Raw genomic sequence first — 25,894 nt, forward strand, 5'->3', positions numbered from 1 at the left:
CTGGACCTTGTCGGTGTACATTCCGCTTAGCTAATCTAAAATAAAAATCGATGATACTTGCTTTGATCTTAAATAAGGTCTGAGATTTCCGACGAGCCCTAAATCGATGAGGCCCGACTTGAATTAGTGAGTGCTGCTGTCGACGAGCTCTGGGGCTTCAAATTGAAGAATGTATGCAAGCAGTGTGGCGGGGCGGCTGCGGAGACCACTGCGTGGCAATAATTTTCCAGTATTGAAGGCTACTAGGCGGTGTGTCCCACCAGGACCCTAGCTAAGGCCAAATTGATATGATTGGCCTATATCATCTATGCCTCGGGCAGAACTTGACATCGAAATTAAAACGACAATCTGCGCTGCGAAATTGATGTTCAAAATATTCTTCAGATTTGATTGGGAATTCTAAGACATAGGGCAGCGCTATCTGGAAATTCAACACCCCTAGTGGAAAGAGACCAGACGATTCTCACTCGGGAGATCGGTGGAATCCACAAGCGGGGAAGAGTAAAACCCGGGTACGATCCCAGCGGGGCTGGGGGTCCATCTGCACTGTGGATGGTTGGAGGCGAGAAAAGCGGAAGCGGAATGATGAGTGATCACGCCGACCCGACCCACCGAAAAAAGCAGGTGAAATTGTGGGCTCCCACGGGTATGTTGACGTCTCCATCCAGTAGATCGTCATGGATGCGGCCGAGCTTGAGAAATTTTGACCTCGCAAGGGCCAGTGTTTGCTGTTTGTCCGGCCAAATGATGTGGTGGACCGGTAGGTTCCACGCCAACTCGCACCGGTTTACCCAGATAAGCCAATTTCTCGGTCGATCGCGCAACGTTGACTGATGGTCACCTTCTTGGATAATCAGGTCTCTTTTTGGGGGATCTAACCCGACATACGACGCCTCATCTACCTCACAAACTGACCTCTGATCACAGAAACCTCGTTATGAGCCGACAAAGCCCACTATGGCCGTCTAGCGACCCGTCTTCCTGTGATTGGGATGAATACGGTAGACGCAAATCGACATTCGAGCCCAGTAACCCAGCCATGCCAGAGATGGCCACAGATATCACCTCGTTGCTCTCAGCGCAGTCTTATCTTCTGCCGGAACCCTCTTGGGCACAAAATTCTCAAAGCAGTACACCATCACCGGGTGACAGCGGCTTCGTCCTGGAGCTCGAATCTGCAAATTATCGGAATCCCCCAAACCAGCCTGATCCCTCCAAGCTGAAAACACCACGAGTACAGAGACGCCAGCAACGCGGGCGCCAGAAGGTCGCGTCGGTAAAGGGCCAAGAAGGAGACGATCATCACGAAAACCCCACAGAGGTTCGAAGAGCATTGGTCGACCTGGTGTGTACGGTGAGTGTGCTAACCTCGCTCCGTGTGACAGCGTCGTCGCATACAAACTCGCATGGCCCAACGTGCATATCGTTCACGACAACAAGCTTTGACCGACGGTCTCAAGAGCCGTATCTCCGAGTTAGAATCTTCACTAGATAAGATGAGCTCTGCTATGCTGTCTTTCAGTGAACAGCTGGTCCAAAGTGGCGTGCTTCGGTCACAGCCCGCATTGACAGCGAATATGCGCGACGCGATGAAAATCTTTTTGACTACGGCATCGGACGCGAGCCTGGGCGACGAGTCAAGCTTTCCGGTCAATTCAACGCAGACAGATGACAAAATCCTTGCCTCACAACCACTGCCAGCGACCATCCATTCGTCAGCTCACATTGGTCTCCGTCAGTCTCTTGGTTTGCCTCTGAATGGCACTCAATCACATCAATACGACACGATAGTCCTGCCCCAGACGGTCAATCCATTGGGCACATCCCTGATAGAGGTTTCCAAATTCACGCAGAGACTCCACGAAGCCGCTCTCTACCAGGGCTATATCGCTTTGTCCACTCCTTCTATCAGCTTGGGTCAACTCCAATGGTCCTTTGGGTTCAATCTCAGTATGATGAGTCGCGAGCGTCTGACGTCATTCTTCAAAGCGGAGCTCTACGCACAAGTAAGCAAAAGGCCGCTCAACGGATGGGAGGAGGTGCCTTTCTTCAGGTTGGGGGGTGCGGGAACTCATTATCCCCTTGAGAGCAATGAGTCATTCCTCCGCCCTTATCAGAAATGGGGCACTGTGGAGGACCCGTTGCCTTTGGTCACGGCAGATCTTCGTGCTCAGCTTCAGGGAGATTGGTTTGATTTGTACGACCTGGAGGGTTATATCCGAGAAAAGAATGTGCTTTTAGTCGTGTCGGCTGGCGAGCCAGTCAAATTCTCGGAGGTGCAGATAACTGTTCATGCGCAACGGTTTATGACGAGTAAGTCGGGCCCTAATTCGTGAAGGCTGCTCTGACCGGAATAGCCTTGATCAGCAGGGGCGTCTGCCTGGGTCGGACACCGGGATTTCAACGCGAGGATGTAGAGCGGGCCCTGCTCTTGTCGGCAGTCAAATGAATTCAGACTACCGACACGACCCATACGGAAGTCATGGTTAACCATCGGTACGTACACTGAAATTGCGATAGATTTACACGTGCTATCGAGTGCACGGTGCCTTATTTTGGCGATTGCGTTTTCCACCGCCTCAGAACCGCAAGGGTGAGAGATCCTACTGCGAACATCACATTCATGCGTATCTTAACGCCTAATATTCTTGTATTTTTTGTGAAACCATAGTTTATTCTGGCTATTCCACCACGCAGGACGATGTAAATATTCCCCATTCCAGCAGAGGATTGAATCTTTGATTGATTACCTACCATAGTCGTAGATTTTACATCCATAGTCCCTCGAAGTATTCCATAGACTTGGATCCTGTAGGTTGCGGGCTCGCAGAGGGACTCTGCTCATCTTGATTCCGGACCGCAGATATCTGCAGATCTGGAAGAGACCAGAAATCAAAAAGGCATCAAGGCCTTAGCAATGTTAGCAAGCTTTCTCAAGATGCCGGATAAACTATATAAGGTACTGTTTTAAAATACGTATGCAGCTCCTGCCAGGCGCTCCAGGCGCAATCGTGTTCGGCCGGAGAGAGGAGAGAGAGAGAATTGCGACCTAGTCCTCTAGCAACCTCTCCATCGAGGCTGTCACCTGTGAGGGTTAGATGGAGGCGATCGCAACCTGAGTACGTTGAAAACATGCAACACCCGTGAATAAAATTTCGAGTTTAACAACACACCCAAAGAGAGTCTCTCGGAGATAGCAATGTAACTGTAGGCTGTTCTCCAATTTTCTCCATCAGATGGGTTCCCTCAACGACTGTAATAACCAGATCTACTGCTTGTTGACAAGGGACATGTACGGTGTACTGCGTAGTGTCTTCTCTACTGCACCAATCTTCTTTCTTTCACCGACTTTCCCTGAAGCTCTCAGCGAATGCGTTGCAAACCTGTATTGAAGATCGTGTGTGCGCCCTCTCAATCAAATGTTAGACTTTTGGTGGATGTACCCACACAACGGCCAAATTGACTCGCCGGGGCCCAAATGGCTCCATGCTGATCTCCACTAAGTCTGGCGACCGGGACGACCTCAAAGGCCTACCTATAGGTGTTGAGATTTGTCATCGTCATCCGTTTAGAAAGAGGAATGTTTAATAATCAGCGCGAGGTTGGATTTGGCTATGAAACCCCTGGATCGTGATAAGAAATTTGGCTCAGATAGAGTCCGACGGCTTCCATTGAATCAAATTTGTAACGAATGCATACTGATGATGTATGGACCGTGAGCGGAGGAAATCACGCATGCACATGCGGTGGCGCATCCCGTTTTTGCGCTCTATGGTTGGAATTGTCCATGTTCCACATATAAGCCTCGCGTGAATCGTGAACGAGGGAATAGCGAATTCGAAAATCAACTCACAGGCAAAGTGCAAGAGACCTTTCTCGATTACAAGCCTCCGTTTTGATCGCAAGCATGGGTCAGAAGACCGTTCTCATCACAGGTTGTAGTGAGGGTGGGATAGGTGACGCTCTTGCAAAAACCTTCCACGAGAAGGGCTTTCGCGTGTTCGCCAGTGCTCGGAATACCGCCAAAGTCCAGCATCTCAAGGGGATGGGCCTCGATATTGTACAACTAGATGTCACTGATGACATGTCGATCAAGAAAGCAGTGGCGACCTTCAAGACTGCAACGGGTGGGCATCTAGATTTTCTGGTCAACAACTCGGGCGCGGGTAGGCTTCATGACCTGACAGGAACCTGACAAGGAGCAAAGGCGCTGACCCCTCCGGGAAAAGGCTATGCTATGCCTTTCTTAGATTCGGACTTATCGGTCGCAAAGAAGATGTTCGACGTGAATGTCTTTGCCGTCGTCGCCGTGACTCAAGCGTTTGCACCGCTTCTGATCGCCGCCAAGGGAACGATCATCAATATTGGATCGATTCTGGGGATAATGCCCCTTCCCTGGCAGGGGTACTACAATGCAAGCAAAGCTGCTGTGGCGATTATCACCGACCAGATGCGTATTGAGTTTGCTCCTTGGGGAGTTGGCGCGATTCTCGTCACCACGGGAGCCATCAAGACCAAATTCTTTGAAAACCTTCCTATCGCACCACGACTGCCAGAGAACTCTCTATATTACCCTGCCAAGGATTTGGTCGAACCTGCATTGTCTGGATCGGAGCAGGAGAAGAATTCGATGGATGTCGATGCTTATGCCGAGAAGGTGGTGAGGAACGCAATGCGTTCGAGCCCTAAGAAGCATCTCTGGTCCGGGGGAGCAACTTTGGTGACTTGGCTGGCCTCAACATTCGGCTGGTCGACCATCTGGGTTCGTCATTTTCCCTTCCCTTCTATTCAACATCCAGATGATCAGTGATCTGCAGTTCTCTAACTTGTACATTCCAGGACATGATGCTGCCTCCTATCGTCCACATGCCGGAGATTACGAAGAAGATCAGAGCCGTACAGAAGACTGGAGCAAGGGCAAGTTGATCGGATCCATGTCCCGGAACGAATTGAACATGTAAACTTCGAAGTGTTTTTGAACCATTCGACGATCTCTCTGTCGTGTACATTTCCGGTGCTTGATTGAAAGTCGACATTATCGTTGTGGATGCGTATCTGACCGCGCAAGTGGTTTGTTTTCTCCAGTCTGAATACTTATCATGTCTTTCTTGTTTTTGATTACTTTATTGGATATTCTAAAACTCTGTGATCAGAGTCCTTCTAATTCGACCACTCTGTCCTTCTACAAACTTCCTCTTAGCTCAAAACTGTGAATAGCACACACTTTGCAGTATTCTCATGCGCAAAAATCTGATGAGCATGAAGCTCCAGCGTCTCTTTCGTATGACGTATCTCGCCCCTAATGATACAAAGACAATTGATCTTTATTTGAACTCATACACGATTCAAAGAGCGGGAAGAATACTAGTATCAGGAGACTTGGCCGTGAAGAGAATGTTCGCAAAGCTGTGATACGTCTCTGAGAGATGAGATGTCTGCGCAGGAAGCAGTGATCCAGCTGGGCTGTCCGTAATATTAAACTGCAACATAACAATCCTTAGCGAGGCTGATTTAAAGCTCACAATCGATGATTGAAGTGACAGGTGCTTACTGAAAGGTCTACAAGCCACGGTGGGACAAAAGGGCTTTCTTCAAATCATCCACGATAAACCGCCCATGGGGCGCGCTTCTACATATTATGCATGGCTGAGATCACAGCCAGTTCCGCATTAGATAGAGGTAATTTTCTCGGAAAGAAAGAATGTCATTTTCCGCTGATCATTTTCTGCTTCGTCCAATTGCTGTTCAAGGCTGGTAGGGCTATGTCTGCGCGGGCTTCGGGTGAGCCCATCGACAAAGGCTAAGATTGAGACTTTCTCAACAGCTTGTTACCACCTCGGTCTACTGCCAAAACTTTGAGAAACGTCGCAGCTGGCTTTTGAACACAAAACTTCGCATACGGAATCTAAAATAAGAGTGTCTTACGAGACAACGATGGACGTCTGGTTTCCGTTGCAGAAGAAAATGATAGAGCATCTCAAGAGTTTCCAGGTCCCTGTCCCCTGTCCTCTCAAGAAAGCTCGCCATACACACACAAAGCAATTTCTCTTGCCCTGTCGCGACTTTGGTCATCAATTATTGCCCGCATTTCAAGTCTGGTGGAAATGGTCATTGACAACCGGTCGGAGCACACTCGGGCGGTTGACTGATCAGTCCAATACCCCCCATAGCGGCAATGGTCCGACACTCGACCCTTTTGAGCTGGAGCAACTCCGTGGATATACTAAGCTGGACCTAAGAAATGAAACTGTCCTGACATTCTCACATGGTCGAGTCATTTTCTGTACCCTCGCTCATGGAAGGATGGTATGTTTACAAGAGGTCTTCTGGAACGAAGGCGGCTCTAGGAGCAAAGTGAATCTGTCATGCAACCCACACCACGGAGACATTTTTGCCTAACAAAGGATTTTATCGTTCAGACCTGACGGTAGAAACCAAATAAGCAATCGTGATATTTCTGTTTTACCTGGCCACTGAAAGAGGTCACCTATACAGAAAATAGGGTCATTGTCCTCAGGTTGCTATTTGCGTCCACGGTTCAGTACCGCTATAACACCGCAGATAGAGGTCGGAGATCGGACACCTTCGAGTGCGAGTCACCCGAAAGCCATCGAATCTACTTCTTCTTATTACAACAAGAAGTGCGCCCGAGAAAACGTTTTGCCTCTCCCGTGTGGTCTGGCGGTGCTCACCAACAGATCAACTTTTTCGGTTTCAACAGCCCAAGTCCGTTTCACCATCATTTGTTTTTGCTTATCTTCCGGTGGCCCGCACAACTATTTCCAGGGCCATAAGGATAAGACGTCCAAGAGCTGAGACAAAAGAGCGATTCCGCTCTGAGCAACGGCCCAATACTTTTCTCAGTATCCGTAGACCTCTAGCAGAAGCTTGATGGGATCGTCCACGACCTTGGCAGGCCACTCCAACCACTCCGCCCACTCTGCGCCTAAAAAGTCCCTCGTGGACTGGATGATGAAGTGCCCACCATCCCCAATCATCCATGATTCTTTACAACATTGCAGTAGAATGGCATAATGAGCAAGAATCACCAGCGCTTCTGGCCTTCGCTGTAGCAGGAGATCGTTATACTCTGGGCACACAAGTAAGGGCCATCCTGCACCGAAAAATCTGGAGCCCGCAAGTGCGGCCGGTATGAACGCATTCGCTGAGACTTGCAATTGCTCAATAGCCTGCGTGTATATCCCCGTGAGAGTGGGTCCTAGATTCGCCGCCTGAATAAGTCTCGAGAGTTTCGCACATCCCGGCCCCAATCGCCCATCGAAATGATGCTGGCGTTCACCATCGACCAAGAAGATTTTGAGGACGGACTGGTGTAACATGCTCCAGGCTTGATTGCAAATTGCTCTGACGCCCTGATGAAGCCGAAAGCAGTGCACAAACTTATCAATAAAGTGGGCGAAAGAATTATTGTTGTGCACCAACGCGTCACAGAGCGCATGTAAGCCCAGAAATGACGAGAACACGAGGGCCGGAACGCACGATTCTTGGTGGATCACGAGTCCTCCCTCTTGGAAGATGGTGAGGGCGTACGTCTGTAGTTGAGTGGCATGGTTTCGGTATTGTTCGCACCGCTCTGGGTGCTTTGTACTGAGGTGTAAGGCGCTGAAGGCGAGCAGTTCATTCGCCATATACGGTTCTTTCAGTAGGTGTGGTATCAGGCCAACAAGATCCACGTTGCCCACCTTTGCCTCAAGCCCAGGTAACGTGTCGCTTAATAGGTGATAAAAGAGTTCCATATGCAGCATATTCACTGGTTGACCTTCAGGGTATACTGACCCCTGCCCCGGACTACTTGGTCTCCTCGGTAGGCTTGTCGAGGATGAGAGGGACGCCGATACCGCAGAGTCTCTCAGCGAGTCTGCACGCCGTGGTTTTACGGACACGTTGATTCCGTACTCGCACACCCGCTCTGAGGCAATGCAATTGGAACATGTCGGACGGCTTTCATTGCACTGCAAAAAACAGTAAGTTTGTGAGCCAATAGAAGGGGCAGCGTGGTGGGACTGGACTTTTATATGGCGGCGCTTGCACTCGATACATCCATTCCTGGACTTTTTGTGCGCCCTGCGTGGCATTGTGGGAAAGCTAAGACAGCTTCACGCAGCGAACCTATGAAGATTCAGGAAAGACGAAATTTTTCTTGGCTACCAAGTGAGCAGACGTTGGTAGATCGAAATTGATCGCCGAATGAGGTGCCAGATCTTCCGAGCTATACGGACTCGCGGACTGGTCAGTCAGCATACGCGTAAAAAGACATGCGCTTTTCTTTTCTTTCTGCTGAAGACCTGACGACAAGAGGGAGACGAAGTATCCAAATTGGCCACCTCCGGCGACTCAGAAGCATATCGATAGCAGCGCCTTGTGACTGGCCGGCCGTGGACGAATAGGATGAATCGGACAGATACGCGTATGCACAGACCATCTCATCGACAGCGCCACAATATTGAAGAAAATCACGTTCTTTCTGGGCAAAATGATAGGCTCAGATGAGAAAGTTACGGAATCGTATTTTCTGACGAACAGAGTTGTGGATGGGGGTACTTAGGATACTATTGAATCACCACCTTCGGTGGTGGGTCGACTTCACCCAGCAGCCGGTTGCCATTCCACATAATTACGGATTGGAGGGTATTCAAGTGTTCAACCAAGACATTACGACTCTCGCGCCTAAACGGACCTTAATTTGGATATGATTATAGTAGTTGATCGTTCGTAACTAATTTCACCTTCCTACGTATGAACTTTGATTCAAGGCCCTTATCTTGTCAACCTTTACTCAGCGCTGTAATGGTTATTAGAAGTACAATAGAGAAAAAAAATTGTAATGTCACTTCGGGTCGGTACTTATTTACACGGCCGACCGGGTTTGGACCATTTCAAGTGCAGTAATTCTTTATATCTACTTTGAATATGACAATTTTCACTTCATCTAGCAAATAAGTGGCCGGATGGTGTAGTTGGTTATCACGTATCGTTAACACCGATAAGGTCCTGGGATCGAGCCCCAGTCTGGTCATTAGTTTTTGTCTTTGCATCCTTTTTTTATTAATTAGTCCACAACTTTGCTTGTGATCCCTTATTCGTCTTAGTTTTGTGGTGTTATGGTTTGCAGCCCCTTCACAGGAAAAATGGCCGGACAGTGTATTTGGTTATTTCATATCTTTTGCCTACCGTGGACCCCTAAATCAGGTATAGCGCCCTAAATCAAGATTGGCCCGGTGCGTAGTGTCCGGGCGCAGTACGAAGAAGTATACATAGTATTAGGTCCTTCGGCCTATAACTAGCGTACACAAGTATCATCTTTCTTTATTTCTCTCTTCGTTATTTAAGAACCTTAGGGGATTCTTCCTCCCTCTCCGAAATTTCTGAATATCTATTAGCTTTATACCTACTGTAGTGGGGGATTCGGTTGCATGTACTTAATTGCGGAGTAGAGGTGCGGTTCGGTAGATGTGGTGGCCTTATAGCCTTACGGAGTAAGTAAGGATATCAGTGGTCGCAACGCCTGTTTGGGAGCATCATCATTTTTCTTGATCAACAACTGGAATGCAAGTTCGAGGACAGATTTGAGACGGGCTTTACAGTCGGATTCTGTTACACTTACAATGACACACTCTTTATGGCTTCTACTTGCTGCAGCCCATGGCAACGTGCTGAGAGGTGTTGTACGGTCGGACTGGAGGATCTCTAGACGTGCGTGCTGGTGGTATTGGTTTGGTTCCTCTATGACTCGACCTGTCTGGTGAGATCAGACTGCCGTGAGCATTCCCCTCTTCACTACTTAATTATCCTGCACTGATTTTCTAGAACAAAACGGTCTCTAAATAACACATTGATTCTCAAACAGGATACAAGGTCAAAGTGAATCCTTGTATCTGCACTAAGGCTGTTACTAGTAATAAGATCGCCCGTGACTAGCAAACAAAATTCCAAACACATAGCTAATAGAATTAGAAGGATCAATCGCTATCTAGCCTGGATGTTATTCTCGCGGAAATCTTTCATATAATGACTGACTTTCTCTTACACTCCGATCCACTTGAACTAAGCCTCGTGCGCAAAAGCGTCTGTACAATCACTAAGCCAGCTCTCTAATCGAAGATTGAATGAGGAGCGGCAAGTTGAACAATCATCCACTGGAGAGCGGCAACACCTATCATGGGCTCCCAACGCTGACAACATTATGTGTCCGCTATGACCACAACATTCCATGCGCGAGACTCTACGGAAGGGTTGTCCAAACTGCAAGAGCCATACGGTATCTATGCTTGCTAAGCTCTTGCTCAATGACTCTGAATAAGAGTCCAAGAGATCGACACTCGTTCCTTCTCGTTTGGACCTATGGATTATCGTTAAATGTGCCGCCGTCTAGGTTGTCCTGAGTATGCTTTTGTTTTCCCAGAGTGACTATGTACCTCGCTGTTTCCAATATTAATTTGCCGTCCATGCAATGAACATCAGTTGAACAGGGTAGATACAGCCACTGTGCAGCTTACTATAAATGCCATTCCTCGCAGGGCCCGAAAATACAGGCAGTTGAAAGAGCGCGCTATATTGTACTCTTGTACAGTGACCTCATTTAAGATACAGAGAGTCTATGGAAAACATAGTCGCAAGGCCTGCGCGCCTTAGCTGAAACCCAGAACATGGGATTCCTGTCGCATATAGCAAATCGTCTGTGGAGAGAGACGAGGGCTAGTTATTGACGTTTAGGGAATGTCACAGACGAAGGTTTAAGTACTGGGCGTCGAATCCTAAGTTTCGCAGAGCCGCCAATTTTGTAATAGATGCGGCGGCTTTTGGTATCACCTCGTTTCGGATTTGACCAACCAATCGTATGGACACCGACTCCGCGAGGCCCTACCGCGAGGCTCTCAACATATAAGTAGTGCGATATGTGAAGGACTGTTCCAACCTAACGATCTCACCGCCCTTCGCAATTCATATACTTGAGAAATTTTGCCCGCGAAATGGGGACCTCGCAAAGGATCGAGCTACTCCAAGCCGAAGTTGACGAGACCGACCAAAGCTTTTTTCGCCTTCTGATCGACAATCAGTCCATTAAATACATTACCATCGATCCTGGCATCTAGAGCGCCGAAGATATGTGCTTTGGCCCTTCTCTAGTCTCGATCTTGCCAGACCTTCCACCGGGAGACTGGAACGATGGGTTGGTTACCAAAGACGCTACCGGCCAAGCATATTTTGCTTCCGTTAAGTTAACCCAATTCCCTGGGGTGGAAAACCACTGGCATGAAACATATGTGGACTGCTTGGAGCTTTCATTCGTACGAAAATTACGGACGGGGCTCTACGAAGTCAACTGCCCATCCGTCGATGGCTCTCTCGTCACTAAGTTCGCCCGTTTCCCCTGGGAAATTCAATACATTGAGAACGAAACCTCCGCATATCAATGGATAACGGGGTATGGCATCGGACCCCGGTTTCCAGGTCACTTGACCGAAAATAGCCGAGTGATCGGATTTTTAATGGAATACATATCCAATGCGAGGCACGCGGACGCTCAGGATGTTGGTATCTGCAGGGAGGTCTTGTCCCAGCTACATGGCATAGGGATCCTTCATGGCGATACAAATCGATTTAACTTCCTCATCCACGACTATCTTGTCGTCACTTTTGATCGCACTGCGTCGCTAGCTTTTGAGACCAAGGAGGTCTTTGAGGGCTATTGTGTTTAGCTCTCCCTGTGTCGAGCCAATCTCTGAGGTCTTCGCACGGTTCCCACAATCATTTGGAGGCGGCGAGCCTGGAGGACTTGGATAAGAAGCTGAAGCGGGAATCATATCCCCCTCGCGTTATCTGTCGCAGGTAGCTGTTTGTACGTATGGTATTTCTCCGTTTGTATTCCTTACTCGGGGTGAGATGTAGCGATGTAGCTAATTAAAGATAAGTCAAAGTTCTCTCTTGTCTTATTGCGCGTATGACCCTAATGTTGGTGAACCGACGTGGAAACCTCAGATGTGCTTCGGAGCGGCTCAGCGGGGTACGTCGATCTTTCATCAAAGACAGGCGTATGGAGTGAATATGAAAGATAAAAGGACGTTCATTGTATTTTCTCCAGTAATGAAAGAGATAGATCGAATGAACGCCAGCTTCTGATGCCGCGACTCACTCCGTCAGAAATTAAAATTATCTAGTGGATGATGACGGCATCTATGTAAATGAGTGTCTTCCATCTGTGGTTTATCCAATTGAATTTCTTCTGAAGAAATTATTGGCAGTGCAAAGATGTTGTCAGAAGAGAAACGGCACAAAAGATCGCTGGTGGCTTGACGTACTCGGGGACCGCAAGGTTCATGGACGGAAGCATCTACTTGACCGAGAAGAGTTCATCAGGCGGTACGAGCGCTCTTCGAATGAGAGAGAGAAGCCTCGGTAGTTTTACCATAAAGACTCCGAGAAAAGTTCTTGCGATGACAGCAGTCACGCTGTAAACAACATAACAGAAACAATATGGAAAGAGACAGGCATCCTCGCCTTCCTTTTTTGCTCACAAAATGATGCTTGTTTGTTTACCCTCGTTTTCCTTCCGCTTTCCTCGCCTCTTCTCTTTCTCCTCTCCGTCTATCTCGCATATTGACTGCCTCAATCAGATTGCCCAATAACTTTTATTTTGTGATTAAAAACTTCAAGATGAATACATTTCAAACCCCTCCGCCGGCTATACCTACGTCCCAACCTCCTGCCGGCCTGAACGGCAACCAGATGATCACACTGGTGATCATCTGCTTGGCTATGATACTCATCTTTGTGGGTATCATAACTTGTTTGTGTTTTGGGCGTTTGGCGAGGTATGTGTGCATTTCTATGCTCATAACGAAGAAGACATTAGAAACCTTGAGATGAATTTGTCAAACTAATCTTGTTTTCAACAGAGTCAAGCGCCACGCCGATGCGGAGAGCGGCGCCCTCGAATTTGCGATCTGTCAGTCGAAGTGGAAAACACTGTTCGAATTCGGCCCGATTTTGCTGTTGCCATGCAGGGTCTTGTGCGGCTGGGGCAAGCCCGAAAAGCCCAAGCCAAACATTATCTTGCAGCGGCCATTGGCTGAAGAGGCAGGAGGAGCTGAGGGAGCTGGCACAAGCTCTCGACCTATTGAGTGGTCCACTGAGACTGCAAACTTCACCGTAATTCCTTCGGGGTATCGGATCGTTGACATTTGGACACGCACTCACCACTCCCACGCCGGCGCACAGAATGCCCAAGGGAATGCTACCAGTTAGCTCCTCTCTTGTGGTCTCGTCTTTCTCTTTCCGCGGCGTCGCCTTACCTCTCTTTCTTGCCCTTGGGATCTTGCAAAGCTTTTTCAAGGTTTCCCTCGGCTTTTCCGACGCCCTCGGAGTGCCCTTTGGTCGACCATGTCGTGGCATCTTCCTTTGGCGATACTCATTCTGGTATTTTAGAGGACCACGTCACTTGTGCTTCCGGGTCTTTTCCTGGTCATTCAAACGGCCTCAACTGCCTCGACATTCCTTTCCGTCGACCGCGTCGCTCGTTTCTCCAAAGACTTCCTTGGTCTTCTCAATGGCCTCGACATCCCTTTTTGATAGCTCCGTTATTCGATTGTCCACGTTCTTTCCGGTCATTCACCGGCCTCGGAAGCCTCGATATTCCTTTCTGACGGTCTTACTCGCTCCTTGCGGCCTCAACGAGGCTTATTGCATTCAGTTTATTCTATAGTCTCATTGTTAATATCACTGTTCGTTCAAGGAGAGTTTCCATAACAGTAATTGTACCCAGTGTGATACCTGTAGAAACTGAGTACTGATGAGTATGTGTACTTACCTGTAGGTTCTACAGCTGGGCATACAGAAGTATGTAGTAAAGCTACTACTTGCCAAGGGTGTTGACAGAGACTTGAAGGATAATGACGGTCGCGGGCCACCTTTCAGAGCCAAGGCGAATGGCCGTAAAGCAGTGATGAATTTTTGGAACAGAGGTTCGGAGTTGCAGCACGCTTCAGATCTTGCAATGAAATCTTGCACAGTGGGCAACTTTTTATCCAAGTTTAAGTACTCCCTGCAGCCCTGAAGGACACTTGTGCATCATGGATGATTGCAAAGTTCCTTGTGCAGTGTCGAGCAACCTTATATACCAGACATGCTATTTAGTTCGTTCAGTACAATAGTATTGTTTGTCCACATTGGCTCGATTCACTCAAACACCTTATAGTACCCAAAGTATGTACACAAGTTCGTGGCACGTAGCAGAAACTCCGAATGACATTGATTGCAAAAGACCTCCGACCCCAAAACATTTTATAGCTTAACCTGACTCCGGTCCTGAGTTCCGGAACAGCAGCTTGGCTCTGGGTGCAACGTTGAGTGGTTGAAAGATTGTGAAGATTGAGGAACGTCCAATGCAGGGTTCTTCGTGAAGAACCCATCTGGCTTGAGCATGACGCTGACCCGCTCCACGGGCATGACGGGGAAATCCTCAATACGAGAGTTGTGGGTAAGACCAAATGCTATTAGATTGGTCAACACTGATGCACGACAAGCAAAGTGAGATATATGGTCGAAAGACTTACTATGCCAGAGAACAATATCTTCATTCTCCACATTATCGTTTCGAGCTGCCCACACTTCCAAGCCCTCAGACTTTTTGCTCTGGTTGGTAAATTCACCTGCAGCAAAGAGCTCGTCGTCCTGATACTTGGTCACCCAGATAGGTCGGGTCGCGAACTGGGCACGCTTGGCACCAAAGGACTTAGGATGGGCGAGAAGCATTTGGCTGGGGTTGGTCATTAATTTATATGCAATGGGGTGGTAAGTGATTGGGTTGATGATGTTATCGTTGCGAATCTTGAAGACACGGTGTTTCTCGACGCTCGTGGACGCGCTGCCGCTTTGCTTGATCACGTTCTTCTCGGTGGTGTACCCAACTGACCAAGGGTTGGAATCGTCTTCGGGCATGGGCACACTGTCTTCATAGTAAATTGTGTTTTTGAAGCCGTCAAGGGCAGGGTCGATTCGTAGAGAGAACATGTGTTGGTGGAAGGGGGCCATCACGCCCGGTCCAACGTTGGTTCCCCAGGGCACCGTTTGTCCGTCACCGTTTTCAAATGGAACGGTGGACAAAATTCCTGTAGCGCGAACTTCCAGTTCAATATTGGCCGCTTGATCCAAAATGAAAGCGAAGATGTATTCGTAATTAGCCACCGTGCAGATCATCTGCACCACCAGTTGTCGGTTACGGACAACGGTGGCGGCTCCAGTACGGTAGTTGGTGTGTTTGTGTTGCAGGCCATTATCCTGCTCATGCATACAGATGACATTCTTCAACTGAATTGGCTCGCCTTTGCAATCAGTACGGTAGCCGTCAAAGTATTTGATGTGACCTAAGCAGTCACATCCCAGAGCGAGCTGGTTGGCGGTGATACCGAAACCCACGTCACCGACATCGAAGGCCTGCTTGCGGTGGTAGGGGGCACGGGGGTCTAAGAGGTATCAGCCACGGATCAAGGGACAATACGGGTATGAGGAGAGAGAGAAAATTATGGTGTACGCAAACTTACCGCCATAGGGAACAGTCATCTCAGAAAAGGAAAGACGATAAAAGGTATTGCGACCGTCATAGGTGAGATTGTGGAGGACAAGACCCTCCCGATTGTTGAAACCCACACGGAAACGCCATTTCTGCCATGAGACCGCATTTCCGACCACATTGAAGGAAGCCCCCTCGGGCTGTTGCACAATATAGGGCTTGAGATCAGTGCGCAGGGGCTCATCCAGCAACTCATGAGCATATTGAATGGGCGCGACCGGCTTCCATGGCTGCGTCTCTGTGGTTTGGGAGTCGGCTCCGCTAGGCAAGTAATCCATGCGCACCAATTCATGCGTGATGCCATCAAAGACGGGTGAGAATTTGCAAGGAATGGAATATTGGTTATTTTGGGGGTGATCAACCGCCACAATGTACATGTAGCACTGGAACAGGCGCCGGTTCTCGTTGGCATCTTCGGTTCCGTAGATCCACGGATCCAAGCAGACGGTCATTCCGGCCGGGAGCTTCAGCTTCTCAATCTCGGCCTGGACTGCTGGGTGCTTCAAGCACACTTCTTCAATCTGCATCATTTCGTCCACATCCATGGGACCTTGCACGTCCTTGGGCAGTTCCTTTGCGGACACGATCAGCTTCGAATCAGCATTGATGATTGCCTTGTAGAACGATCCGTTGTCAAGACGATGGAACAATGCCATCAAGAGACGCGCCGGCTTTGGTGGACGTGGCTTGCCGAGGCGCTCCGCCTCCAGGTAGGGAACGGTCTCATGCTTCGTGGGTTCCTGGAGGTCAATCCGCTTGTACCGCAACTTGACGTCGGGGAAAGCAGCCTCCAGGACACGAACAGCCAGCTGGATCTCCCCGGGTGTGATTGGGTCAAAGGGGTGAAGAGGAGCCATGGTGAAGACGAAGGTGACAAAAACGAGTTGATCGTCTCGAGACCAGAGTGGACTTCAACGTGCGGCGTCGGACATCACTTTATAGTGTTCATCTCGCAAGAACGGCCAGCAAAGAGCGACCATACTCTTTTTGGCAAACCTTTCGACTCTGCGGGGAGGCCGTGGTCATGAGTATGGTGATTCGCTTAGTCAAGTCCATCATGGCGCATCTTTGCCTCAAACAAGTTTAGTGCGTTGGTGCCGAGGTGGAGTGAGTTTGATCCTTGATAGGGCGATAATGCCGGCATTTCTGATTGGTGTTCCAGTAGGGAGATCCCTCGGCCGTGCAAGATAATCGAGACACACGTTGGAGAGTGGATAATGATAATGTTGGACATGGGACAGACAGTGGACATCCGGACGTGGGAACAATACACCATGCCAAGTTCCGTTTACACGTGCCGTCCATCAGTGAAAAACCGAGATCACGTACTGCGAGGTCACTGAAGGTAGCGGATCCTCTCCAACGATCGGGTCATCTCCGGTCGGCCTCTCCCCCGCGCAAGTTTTGCCATTTTGGGTTAAAACATCCCAGACACGATAGAGAGTTGTTATCGAGATCGTATCACTAGTCTGGTGAATTCGATCATGGACATGGATCAGTTCTCATTTAACAGGATCAGATCCAATTCTCAAACTTTGCAGCACCTTCGTTGAGGGCAGTTTACAGTGGCGGTGTTCAGTGGGCTGAGGATTTTGTGTGGGCAGTACGTGGTGGTGGTGCGTAGCGGTACTCATTGCGGAGCGAAGAGACGCCATGAAAACGACTAAGTCCCCGCTCTGGCAGAATCCCTCCGCCTTGATTAGTTAGTAGGGCGGTGTGGTCCTCAAGGAAATGATGGACTGGCACCCAACAACTAAAATCAGGTGATCCAAGTCCTTGTAGGAGGCAGGAACGGGGAATCACGTGCTTTGTTGCTAAGGAGCCGCCTTCACTTGGATTCGAGTGAACATGTAGTACATAGCTCACAGAATGTCCCTGTAAAAGATGATGGCTGCCAACGACTTTAGTAACAAATCACACGCTGTATGATGCGAACTCTGATGACGATCACTTTGGTGCTAAATTGGCGTCACGGAAGCACTTCAGGACGAGTATTATTTAACGACACCATGTTGAGCGGATCCCGCCCAGTATATATACATACCTTGGCGCAATGAAACATGAACATGTCCAGGTACCCAAGGCACTCGAATAGGTGTGCAGAGTCCGGAACCTAAGGGCACCAGCACCAATACATTGATGTAAACCACACAGAACCACGCCTAAGGTTCGATTAAATGAATGGTCTGGGCAACTTATGACCAGACTTATGAATTGAAAGTCTTGACTTCATCTGTACTGGATCAAGTACCAAGGTAGGTACGAGATCTCCAGACCTATTGAAACAAAAACACTCAAACCTTTCTGCGCGTGTCTAGGAATGATCAGACCGAGTGTGCATGTTGTCAGAATAAGCGAACACTACGTGGTGGAAGCTAGATGGATGTTGACTCTCAGAAGGTGATTCACCACGGCTGGCGCCAAGCATCCGTCCATACCAAAACTCTCCCGACCGAGTTATTCGATATACACAACTTCGACTCCCCATGAGGTCTCGAGCACCACGGTAAAAATGCCAAGACTCTCAGAGTGCGCTTGGCAGCTGCACCCTTTCTTGGAGCGCTCTCTAACCTAATAACCATTCCCCCCCTTTGAGTCGATAAGGGAATCTTGTTCCCATGGCCTGCCATGGCCCACTGGAATGTCTCCCCCTGCAGGGGGTGATGCCGTCCACCAGAGAAGAGAACGGATGCCAGTCTCTAAGGGCCTGACAGTTTCTGTCTGTTGGTCGGGAAAGTCTTATTGCCCACCAACCATACAAAGTCATCAACTGCGACTATCGCAACCGTCAGGGACAGTTAGTGGCGTGTATCTCTGCGATACTGCATCTTGCGATCACTGGGCTGGTCTCGCGAGGGAAGACGACGAAGCACGAGCTTCGAGCCACTGAATGTGGGGGATTCCCGTGGCCCTTGATTCGATTCATGTCATCGTCAACAGCCAAGGCATCCCCGTCGGATGTGGAATTCAGGACTGCTACTCTCGACCGCGCATCGGGATCTGGGCCCTCCGAACACAACGATGGCATTCCTGGGAGTCCAAAAGACCGGAACTCGTGACTTTGTACATAAAGACCAGGCGCGTCGATGGGCCCATACAACTTTACCTCCGGACAACTCCATCCGACACCAAATGAAGAACACCTGACCTCTTTCCGACTGAGGTTTAATGCTAGATAGGCTGGCGGTTGTGATTGACCGAGAAGCTTCACTGGTCCTCGACGATCTCACAAAAAGCCAGGAGAACAACCAGCCAAGATAGCCGACAGTCTCTTGGAGAAACCGGCCTTGTTCTCTCTTGGATTTGGTTTTCCTGCGTAGATTCGGGACTCTCGACTCGCCGGCTACAAATGCATTGGAGCGTCTACGGATCGCTCCTGGCGACGCTAGGAGCGCACTCCGTCTCGGGCTCTCACCACCATCATGCAAGACCTCGTTGGATTCGGCCTGAATCAGCGCCAGAGCATCTCAAATCACACAATGCTGACTGGATGGAGCATGTCCGCCCGGGGCCAAGTTTGGAGACTCGCACTTTCACCACTACTGTCTACAAAGAGTGTCAATTCACTCACTCCATCAACGCGACGAGCCACATCACAGCGTCCCTAATACATGTTCCAACGCACCGTGCAGTGGTGCCGACGTCCGGTCTATCGACCGCGAGTGTTTCCGAGTCCCCGACTACTCTGTACACATCGCTCCTGCATATGACGCCTACCGGATCGAAGACAACGCAGGCGGTGCCCACAGTGGTGATCAGCAATGAATCGCAGCCAACGACCGCTAAACCAACAACCTTCCACATTCATATGACTACTACTGTGACAATATCGGAGACGACTCACCCTACCGTTTTGACTACTCTCTCAGCGTCCAATGCGCCAAACCATACTTGGATCGCAACCAGCTCACGCCCAGGATTGCCCATCTCCTCCGCCTCCTCCGCCACATCCTCCCCAACTGGCTCTGTACACCAACCCAGCACCACACTGCTCCCCAACTTGCTGTCGTCCGTATCTCATCTGGCCCCGCTTCCAATCCTTGGAGATGCCCCAGCAGGAATTCCATCTCACCTCCCGCTGCCGGATCTTCCACCTCTCCCAGTCAATCCTACCCTGATTCCCACACCATCTACCATATCCCAAGTGCTGGATTGGACCGCTGCCCCACTGAACGGGATCTTTACCACCGAGCGCTTCGGCGCACGCAGCAAGCCCTCGGGGGAACGCGTCCTGTATAGTGGCAATGTGGGAATCCCCTGGGGAAGCAACATCATTCTTGTCAGCCACGAAGACGCTCACAACTACAAATACGTGGCCCAATTCAAGGGCTCCAAGACCCAGCCCTGGACCATCACCTTCTGGAACAAATTCGGTCCCGAGGGCAAAATGGACGGATGGTACGGCCACTCCGCCCTGACTTTTGCCCTCCCCGCCGGCGAGACACGATATATTGCCTTTGACGAGAACTCACAGGGGGCCTGGGTGCGGCTCCAGGAACCACGGGCTTACCGGTGGACAACTGGGGCGGGTACACATCGACCTGGGGGGAGTTCTCATTTGGCGATGAAGAGAATAAAGGCTGGTCGGGCTGGGATGTTTCTGCGATTCAGGCGCAGTTGGCCAATCAAGAAGTTCAGGGAATGCGGATCTGTATGGTGGATGGGAAAGGGTGCTCGATTATCACGCCGCAGGCTCGCAAGGTGGTGGATGCTTATACTGCGGCGGACAGGCATCATGATGGGATTGGAGGGGCAGCTGCGCCGGGGCCTTTGAGATTGGTGGTTGATATTGATTACCAAGAATGATGATTGCAGTGATATCCATAAAATTAATGTTAGTGTTTAATCAATCAGAGAGAGATGTGAGAAGCCCGTCACGACCTTTGAGCTACCTTGAAGGAATCTCGTACTATTGGACGTCCACTGCGATCCTCAGTTTCTCAATGCACACGTGACAGAAGATCCGTCTCCAGGAATGCTTCTGAAATAAGCCAACTGCTCTCTCGCCAGAGAACGAGATTCTCTTCCTCTCCAACAATCCACAGCCTGGAACCTTTCTTAGACCATACCTGCCCCACCAGATAGAAGAACATCCAAGAAGACACCAGTAGAAAAAAGAAAGAAAAAGAGATAAATAGGTCAAGAAAAAAAAAGGCCCCTTCATGTCATTATCAAGTCATCTTTCCTATTTCACTCTGTCCAAATTCATAATCATGAGATAAGGCCCGACTTCATCTGAATCAAAACCCTACCCAGTCACCCAAATTGGAAATGCCTATTCCAGATACTCCCCACCCGTCTCCTTATGAATCACATCAAACAGCGGCTTCGCACTAAACCAGCCCGCCAACGGAGTTCCCACCGTCTTATACGTAAACGCGGCGTCCGCATCGTCAATCTTCACCGTTTGTCCCCCTCGTCCGGTCGCCGCAGCATCCGCAAGAAGTTGTGCATGGCAGCATTTCTCCAGGCTGACGAACCAGAACACAGCCTCTTCGATGGACTTGCCGACAGTCAAGAGGCCGTGGTTTTGCAGGAGGGCGGCTTTCTTGTTGCCTAGTGTTGCGGCGATATTTTTGCCCTCTTCTTCAGCGAGGACAACCCCGTTGAATTGTTTGTATACGACGTGGTCCTGTATGAATGGATTAGAAGATTAACTTTTTTTTCTTTGGGCCAGCATGCTTCTCTCTCTCTCTCTCTCTCGATATCTTTGGAGAGGTCCCTGGACTTTTTTTGCATGAACCACTCCCACTCATTGCAAATAGCCCAAGGGATATCAACAGTCAAACTGTGCAAGGGAGATGAAAAAAAAGAAAGCGGAAAAAGCTTACATTGTGAAATGCGCACGAATCCTGGGAAATAATATCCAACGGCCGACCAAGTGAACAGTATGCTCGTCCGTACAAACTGTGACTGTGTGCCGCACACATGACATCCGGTCGCGCCGCATGGATCGCAGAGTGAATCATAAACGCGGCGGCGTTGAGCATTCGATTCGGTCCACCGTCGATGACCGTGCCGGAGTGGTCGACCTGGATCAAGTCGGATGCTTTGATCAGGGAGAATGCCGTGCCAAAGGGATTTACCCAGAATGTGGAAGGGTCGACGGGATCACGAAGAGTAATGTGGCCGGCAACACCTGTTGTTGATAATTTTGCAATCTTAGTTCTTCTTCTCTCCGAGGCCAAAATTGATGTAAAGAAAAAAAAACATAAAACCGAGAAAGGACCACGATGAATAAAGCAAAAAAAACACAGCATCTACCATTCCCACCAAGAAGTATATTCGAACCCTTCGAAACAAAAAAAAACCACGTACATATACACTCTCACACAAACAAATATACATACCTTCATCATACCCATACTTCCCAAAGATGCGAAACGCAGCAGCCAGACGACCCTTCAAATACTCCCGCTCCTTCATCTTATCATCAAATTGCGGCATCCGAGGCATCTGCATCTTGACCTTGGCCTTTTCGGCCCCGGCGGCCTGGCTGGATTGCGGTGCCTGCATGGTGATATTGCCTCCAACGGTCTCGGTGGTTGTAGGAGGGGCCATTTTCGACAAATTGTCAATAAGAGCACGACTCGAGACTGAGGAATAAGGAGTGAAGTTTGAGTCTGAGTCTGGGAAAGAAAGAAGAACAGAGCGGAAAAAAAGACTAAGAAGTAGACTAACTGCGTCAGGACAGGTCTTTTTATGATGAATGGCGAACTCCGAGCAAGGGCCGCTGTGCTGATGAGGATCTTCTGCGGGGTTTCTCCGCAGCGGTCCAGTTGGGGTTGGAAAGCAGATGGGATTGGACCGAGTCGTCATCAGCCGAGGTTGTCTTCCGCATTTCGTCTCCGCAGTGCTGTCATTCCAGTCATTGCAGTGATCACTTTCACCGCTGGTCTCATTGGAGGAGTTTGGGGTACGGCGAGACCAATATCGGATAATCGAATCACAAAACTGTATATGTGCAGGGGTATGAGGCTATCGGTAGCGAAGGAGGAAAAGAGTAAGATTAGTGCATGTGCCATTTTATTTATTTTTATTTTTTAAAAAAGAAACGATTGACAGGTCGAGTCTGATACTAGCTAGTTACAAGAACGGAAGTCATAGGTACATATAAAAGAATATTAGAAGCCTCTCTAAGATTTACCAACATGAGCCCTTCTCGGCCAAGTATAGATGTATGAATGGGACGGGAATCAAAGTGAGTGCATGACGGGAAGGGTGAGAGATGCGGGCATTGGAATTAAAATGCTAGGAAAGCGTTACGTTCTCGTCTGGCTAGAACTCGAGAAAGATATCAAGAATGTCCGCGTCTCTTTCCTTTTCCTTCCCATAGCGATATCTTCGGCAACATCGTGATGTCACGCGGGCTTTCACGGAATCCCCAACCAATATGATGCGCATCCAGGAAATTGATGTTCAATCAGAAAAAAGGAAACCCACTAGGTATGAACTAATAATCCAGAGTCGGGTTTATGCTGTGGGTAGCTCGCCCTCCCCCCGTATGTCGAGAAAAAGAAAAAGAAAAAAAAAGAAAAAGGCGGCGTGCCCCGTCCGGACCGAATGCGAGGTACCGCCATACCTTAATCCTCCCGCTTGCGCTTGGCGGGCGGAGGTACCAACACATTCCCCAGGCCGATACCCTTCGGCGTGAGAGGTGAGCACTTCTCCACCTGCTCCAAATAGGCCACATAGGAAGCAAAATCTGGATATGAATTATAGGGCCGACGCGCCCGGTCCCGAAGGCTAGCGTGGGCTCGCTCAATCAGATGTTTTCGGTCATCCTTGTCCCCCTTTTGATAGTGCGGCGCATACTGTTGCAGCCACAGAGCAAAGTCCCGGATGGATTGTTGCGGTCTTTGCGTGATCTCAGATACTTTTGAATGGCATCGGGAGCTTTGTGGCTGTTTGCAGCTTGATTGAGCATGAACACGCAGAAATCAAACCAGGTGACAGGGGCCTCTGATATGCGGCGGTCGACGAATCTGCGATAGTCGGCGTCCAGGGAAGGAGCAACCATGCGCCGAGCGAGTGCCACCTTGCGCTCGTCATTGTAGTAGTGAGGGTGCCGTGCAAAATGGTTTTCCATGTCGACGATAAATTCGCGACAAGTAAAGAAATTCTGAGCATTGGAGGGTTTCACAAACGGTGGTTCCGGCTCCAGTGACAACCCCCGTCGGCGCGCTGAAGTCGGCGCGGTGGAAGCAGCTCGATCATACGTCGGTCGCACCGCAGATTCCCGGCCAGGGGCGGAGGGAGCCTGGGAGAGGAATCGCATGCTGGAGGAATTATGATGCATGAGCTCTCTCGCCGGCGAGCGTCCCCGTGAACTGGAGCGCAGCCGCGACCTGTCACTAAAACGGTCCGGTCGATAAGAATCCCCGCCAATACCAGGAGAAGATCCCCGCTTCAGCTCCACCTGACGCTGTGGTAGCGTGTCTTCAATATCCTGCAAATAGCTGACGTAGTCCTCGTAGGTCTTGAAATAGCTAAAGGGGCGATGGGCCCGATTCCGCACCGATGAAACAACCCCTCTCTTCAAAAATCCCATTCGGTCTTCCAGACTCAGCTCCTGGTCGATATCGGGGAGCAAACGCTGCAGCCATGTCGAGAAAGAGCTCACGGATTCATCATGTCTCTGCTGACCGTTTTTGTAGCGTGAATATGCCTCTTCTGACCTAGCCGAGGGCTTTCTAAAAGGATCAGTATCTCCCATGGCAGGCTCGACCTTGACTAGAGCAGAGTCAAATTGTTTTTGATCCCCATATTGGCTACTCGAAGATTGCGCAACCTTTCTGTTCACAACAGGTTGGACCTTCATGACTGGCGGAGGCATCATTGCGCTTGTCCCAGCTGAAGAAACCGTCGCAGCAACGGGCTCAGTTACGACAGCGGGCTGTGTCTGAAGGGCGACGGTTGGCTGAATAACGGCCATGGGCGGCTGAGCCTGCTGTTTGCTTGATGACTGGGTCATGCCAAAAGTAGTCTCGCTAGACTCACCCGTGGTAGAAGGGACAGAAGGGGCCAGAGCTGCGGCGGGCGTAGGAGCCGCGGGCGCACTTGCTTTCGCAACGCGTGCTTGCTCTGCCAACTTCAGTTGTCGTACCAGGTCCTTGACCAAGAATGCGCGAAACCCGTACCATGTCGCCGGCCGTTCCGTCTGAGCAAGCCAACGCGCGCGTTCCGCCGGAACCACGTGCTCCAAGGCAAGCTTGACTCGGCGGTATTCGTGCTCTTTATCATAATAGGAAGGTGCCTTGGCGAAGTGAGTTTCGAGTGCTGAAATGAAGCCAGTGTAATTTTCCCGTGTTCCCCCACCGTACAGAGGAATTCGTTCTCGACCTGCCTCGTTAGGAGCACCGGGGGTTCGTGGGCGCTCATACCATTGGAGCTGATTTTGCGGCTGCTGTGGTCGAACTGGTATCGCGGGAAGGTTGTTCGCTGGTTTTGTTGGGACGGCAGTCGATGTGCCGTTCACAACGGACGGTGAAGTATTGTTCCTCGCGATAGTGGTAGCCACGGGGCCACTCTTCACATTGACATTCTGCGCGGGTTGAACGGGCGCAACCGACACCGGTGCGGGTGCTTGCGGCGCTGGGGGTTGTAAAACAGAGCCTAATGAATGTGGTTGGGACGCACCGGTCGCAATCACATGGGTCATGGAGGCTGCGACCGCCGGGGATGACCGAGTCGCTTGGAGGGCCGGTTTCACCACAGGCTGAAGAGCCGAAGATGCCTGGCGTGGGATTGGCGCCGTGGGGGAAGCAAGGACGGGCGCGGGACTGTTCTGCGGAGAGACAGAAACGGAGGCAGCAGCTGTGGCGAGGCTCAGTCGCTGCCGGGTGACTTCTAGTGCCTGTTGCTCAGCGAGGATTTTTTCTTGAAGCTCGGCTATCAGTCGTTGCTTCTTGAGCTCCTCCAATTGCTGGGTCATGCGTCGAATTTCAGCGTCGAGTGGTGATTCCACCATCTCATCGCTGCGCTCTAATTCTGTCTTTCGTCGCTTTCTGGCCTCATCCGCCGATGAGCCATTTGTCATATTGGACATCCCGCCGAGCGCGGTATGCGATCCCTCGGACATCTTCACAGTCTCAGGGACAGGTAACTGGGTCGAACTGGGTTCATACGACTGTCGGAGTGGGAGAAAGAAAAGCTCTGTGTTAGTAAGATTACTCGCTCGTCAGAGATATAGACCCATGTCTATGACCCCAGGCGGAGGAGTGATGGTGCAAGTTCGAACGCTAGAAATGCGGGCAGACAGTGGAGACAAAAAAAGTGAGAGGCGTTTGTCGGAAATGCAAGCAG

At 50.0% G+C, this 25,894-nt stretch overlaps 10 protein-coding genes and 1 non-coding gene across 11 annotated transcripts; 6 read left to right on the forward strand and 5 right to left on the reverse strand.

Moving 5' to 3' along the window:
* Positions 1-937: 937 nt before the first annotated feature.
* POX_f08374 (uncharacterized protein) lies at positions 938-2,449 on the forward strand (the record flags this gene model as incomplete). Its single annotated transcript, XM_050117149.1, has 3 exons — positions 938-1,321; positions 1,386-2,313; positions 2,358-2,449. 3 exons carry the CDS (start codon positions 938-940, stop codon positions 2,447-2,449), a joined length of 1,404 nt encoding a protein of 467 aa, XP_049967288.1.
* Positions 2,450-3,907: 1,458 nt separating this feature from the next.
* Positions 3,908-4,961, forward strand: POX_f08375 (Short-chain dehydrogenase cctT; the record flags this gene model as incomplete). Its single annotated transcript, XM_050117150.1, has 3 exons — positions 3,908-4,166; positions 4,230-4,762; positions 4,818-4,961. The coding sequence occupies 3 exons, from the start codon at positions 3,908-3,910 to the stop codon at positions 4,959-4,961; spliced, it is 936 nt and encodes a 311-aa protein (XP_049967289.1).
* Positions 4,962-6,860: 1,899 nt separating this feature from the next.
* Positions 6,861-7,757, reverse strand: POX_f08376 (uncharacterized protein; the record flags this gene model as incomplete). Its single annotated transcript, XM_050117151.1, has 1 exon — positions 6,861-7,757. One exon carries the CDS (start codon positions 7,755-7,757, stop codon positions 6,861-6,863), a length of 897 nt encoding a protein of 298 aa, XP_049967290.1.
* Positions 7,758-8,963: 1,206 nt separating this feature from the next.
* POX_tR148 lies at positions 8,964-9,037 on the forward strand. The gene has a single exon. It is a non-coding gene; the product is annotated as a tRNA-Val (tRNA).
* A 2,089-nt stretch (positions 9,038-11,126) lies between these two features.
* POX_f08377 (uncharacterized protein) lies at positions 11,127-11,720 on the forward strand (the record flags this gene model as incomplete). Its single annotated transcript, XM_050117152.1, has 1 exon — positions 11,127-11,720. The coding sequence occupies one exon, from the start codon at positions 11,127-11,129 to the stop codon at positions 11,718-11,720; it is 594 nt and encodes a 197-aa protein (XP_049967291.1).
* A 955-nt stretch (positions 11,721-12,675) lies between these two features.
* POX_f08378 (uncharacterized protein) lies at positions 12,676-13,266 on the forward strand (the record flags this gene model as incomplete). Its single annotated transcript, XM_050117153.1, has 2 exons — positions 12,676-12,833; positions 12,918-13,266. The coding sequence occupies 2 exons, from the start codon at positions 12,676-12,678 to the stop codon at positions 13,264-13,266; spliced, it is 507 nt and encodes a 168-aa protein (XP_049967292.1).
* Positions 13,267-14,301: 1,035 nt separating this feature from the next.
* Positions 14,302-16,446, reverse strand: POX_f08379 (Copper amine oxidase 1; the record flags this gene model as incomplete). The annotated part of the gene is made up of 3 exons (XM_050117154.1): positions 14,302-14,510; positions 14,574-15,482; positions 15,561-16,446. 3 exons carry the CDS (start codon positions 16,444-16,446, stop codon positions 14,302-14,304), a joined length of 2,004 nt encoding a protein of 667 aa, XP_049967293.1.
* Positions 16,447-17,091: 645 nt separating this feature from the next.
* Positions 17,092-18,219, reverse strand: POX_f08380 (uncharacterized protein; the record flags this gene model as incomplete). The annotated part of the gene is made up of 2 exons (XM_050117155.1): positions 17,092-17,283; positions 18,028-18,219. The coding sequence occupies 2 exons, from the start codon at positions 18,217-18,219 to the stop codon at positions 17,092-17,094; spliced, it is 384 nt and encodes a 127-aa protein (XP_049967294.1).
* A 719-nt stretch (positions 18,220-18,938) lies between these two features.
* Positions 18,939-20,363, forward strand: POX_f08381 (uncharacterized protein; the record flags this gene model as incomplete). Its single annotated transcript, XM_050117156.1, has 1 exon — positions 18,939-20,363. The coding sequence occupies one exon, from the start codon at positions 18,939-18,941 to the stop codon at positions 20,361-20,363; it is 1,425 nt and encodes a 474-aa protein (XP_049967295.1).
* A 501-nt stretch (positions 20,364-20,864) lies between these two features.
* On the reverse strand, positions 20,865-22,150 carry POX_f08382 (Decarboxylase NovR; the record flags this gene model as incomplete). The annotated part of the gene is made up of 3 exons (XM_050117157.1): positions 20,865-21,221; positions 21,421-21,728; positions 21,940-22,150. The coding sequence occupies 3 exons, from the start codon at positions 22,148-22,150 to the stop codon at positions 20,865-20,867; spliced, it is 876 nt and encodes a 291-aa protein (XP_049967296.1).
* Positions 22,151-23,172: 1,022 nt separating this feature from the next.
* Positions 23,173-25,670, reverse strand: POX_f08383 (uncharacterized protein; the record flags this gene model as incomplete). Its single annotated transcript, XM_050117158.1, has 2 exons — positions 23,173-23,345; positions 23,405-25,670. 2 exons carry the CDS (start codon positions 25,668-25,670, stop codon positions 23,173-23,175), a joined length of 2,439 nt encoding a protein of 812 aa, XP_049967297.1.
* Positions 25,671-25,894: the final 224 nt, after the last annotated feature.

Source organism: Penicillium oxalicum, chromosome VI (genome assembly GCF_001723175.1).
Source record: "Penicillium oxalicum strain HP7-1 chromosome VI, whole genome shotgun sequence".
Classification (NCBI taxonomy): domain Eukaryota; kingdom Fungi; phylum Ascomycota; class Eurotiomycetes; order Eurotiales; family Aspergillaceae; genus Penicillium; species Penicillium oxalicum.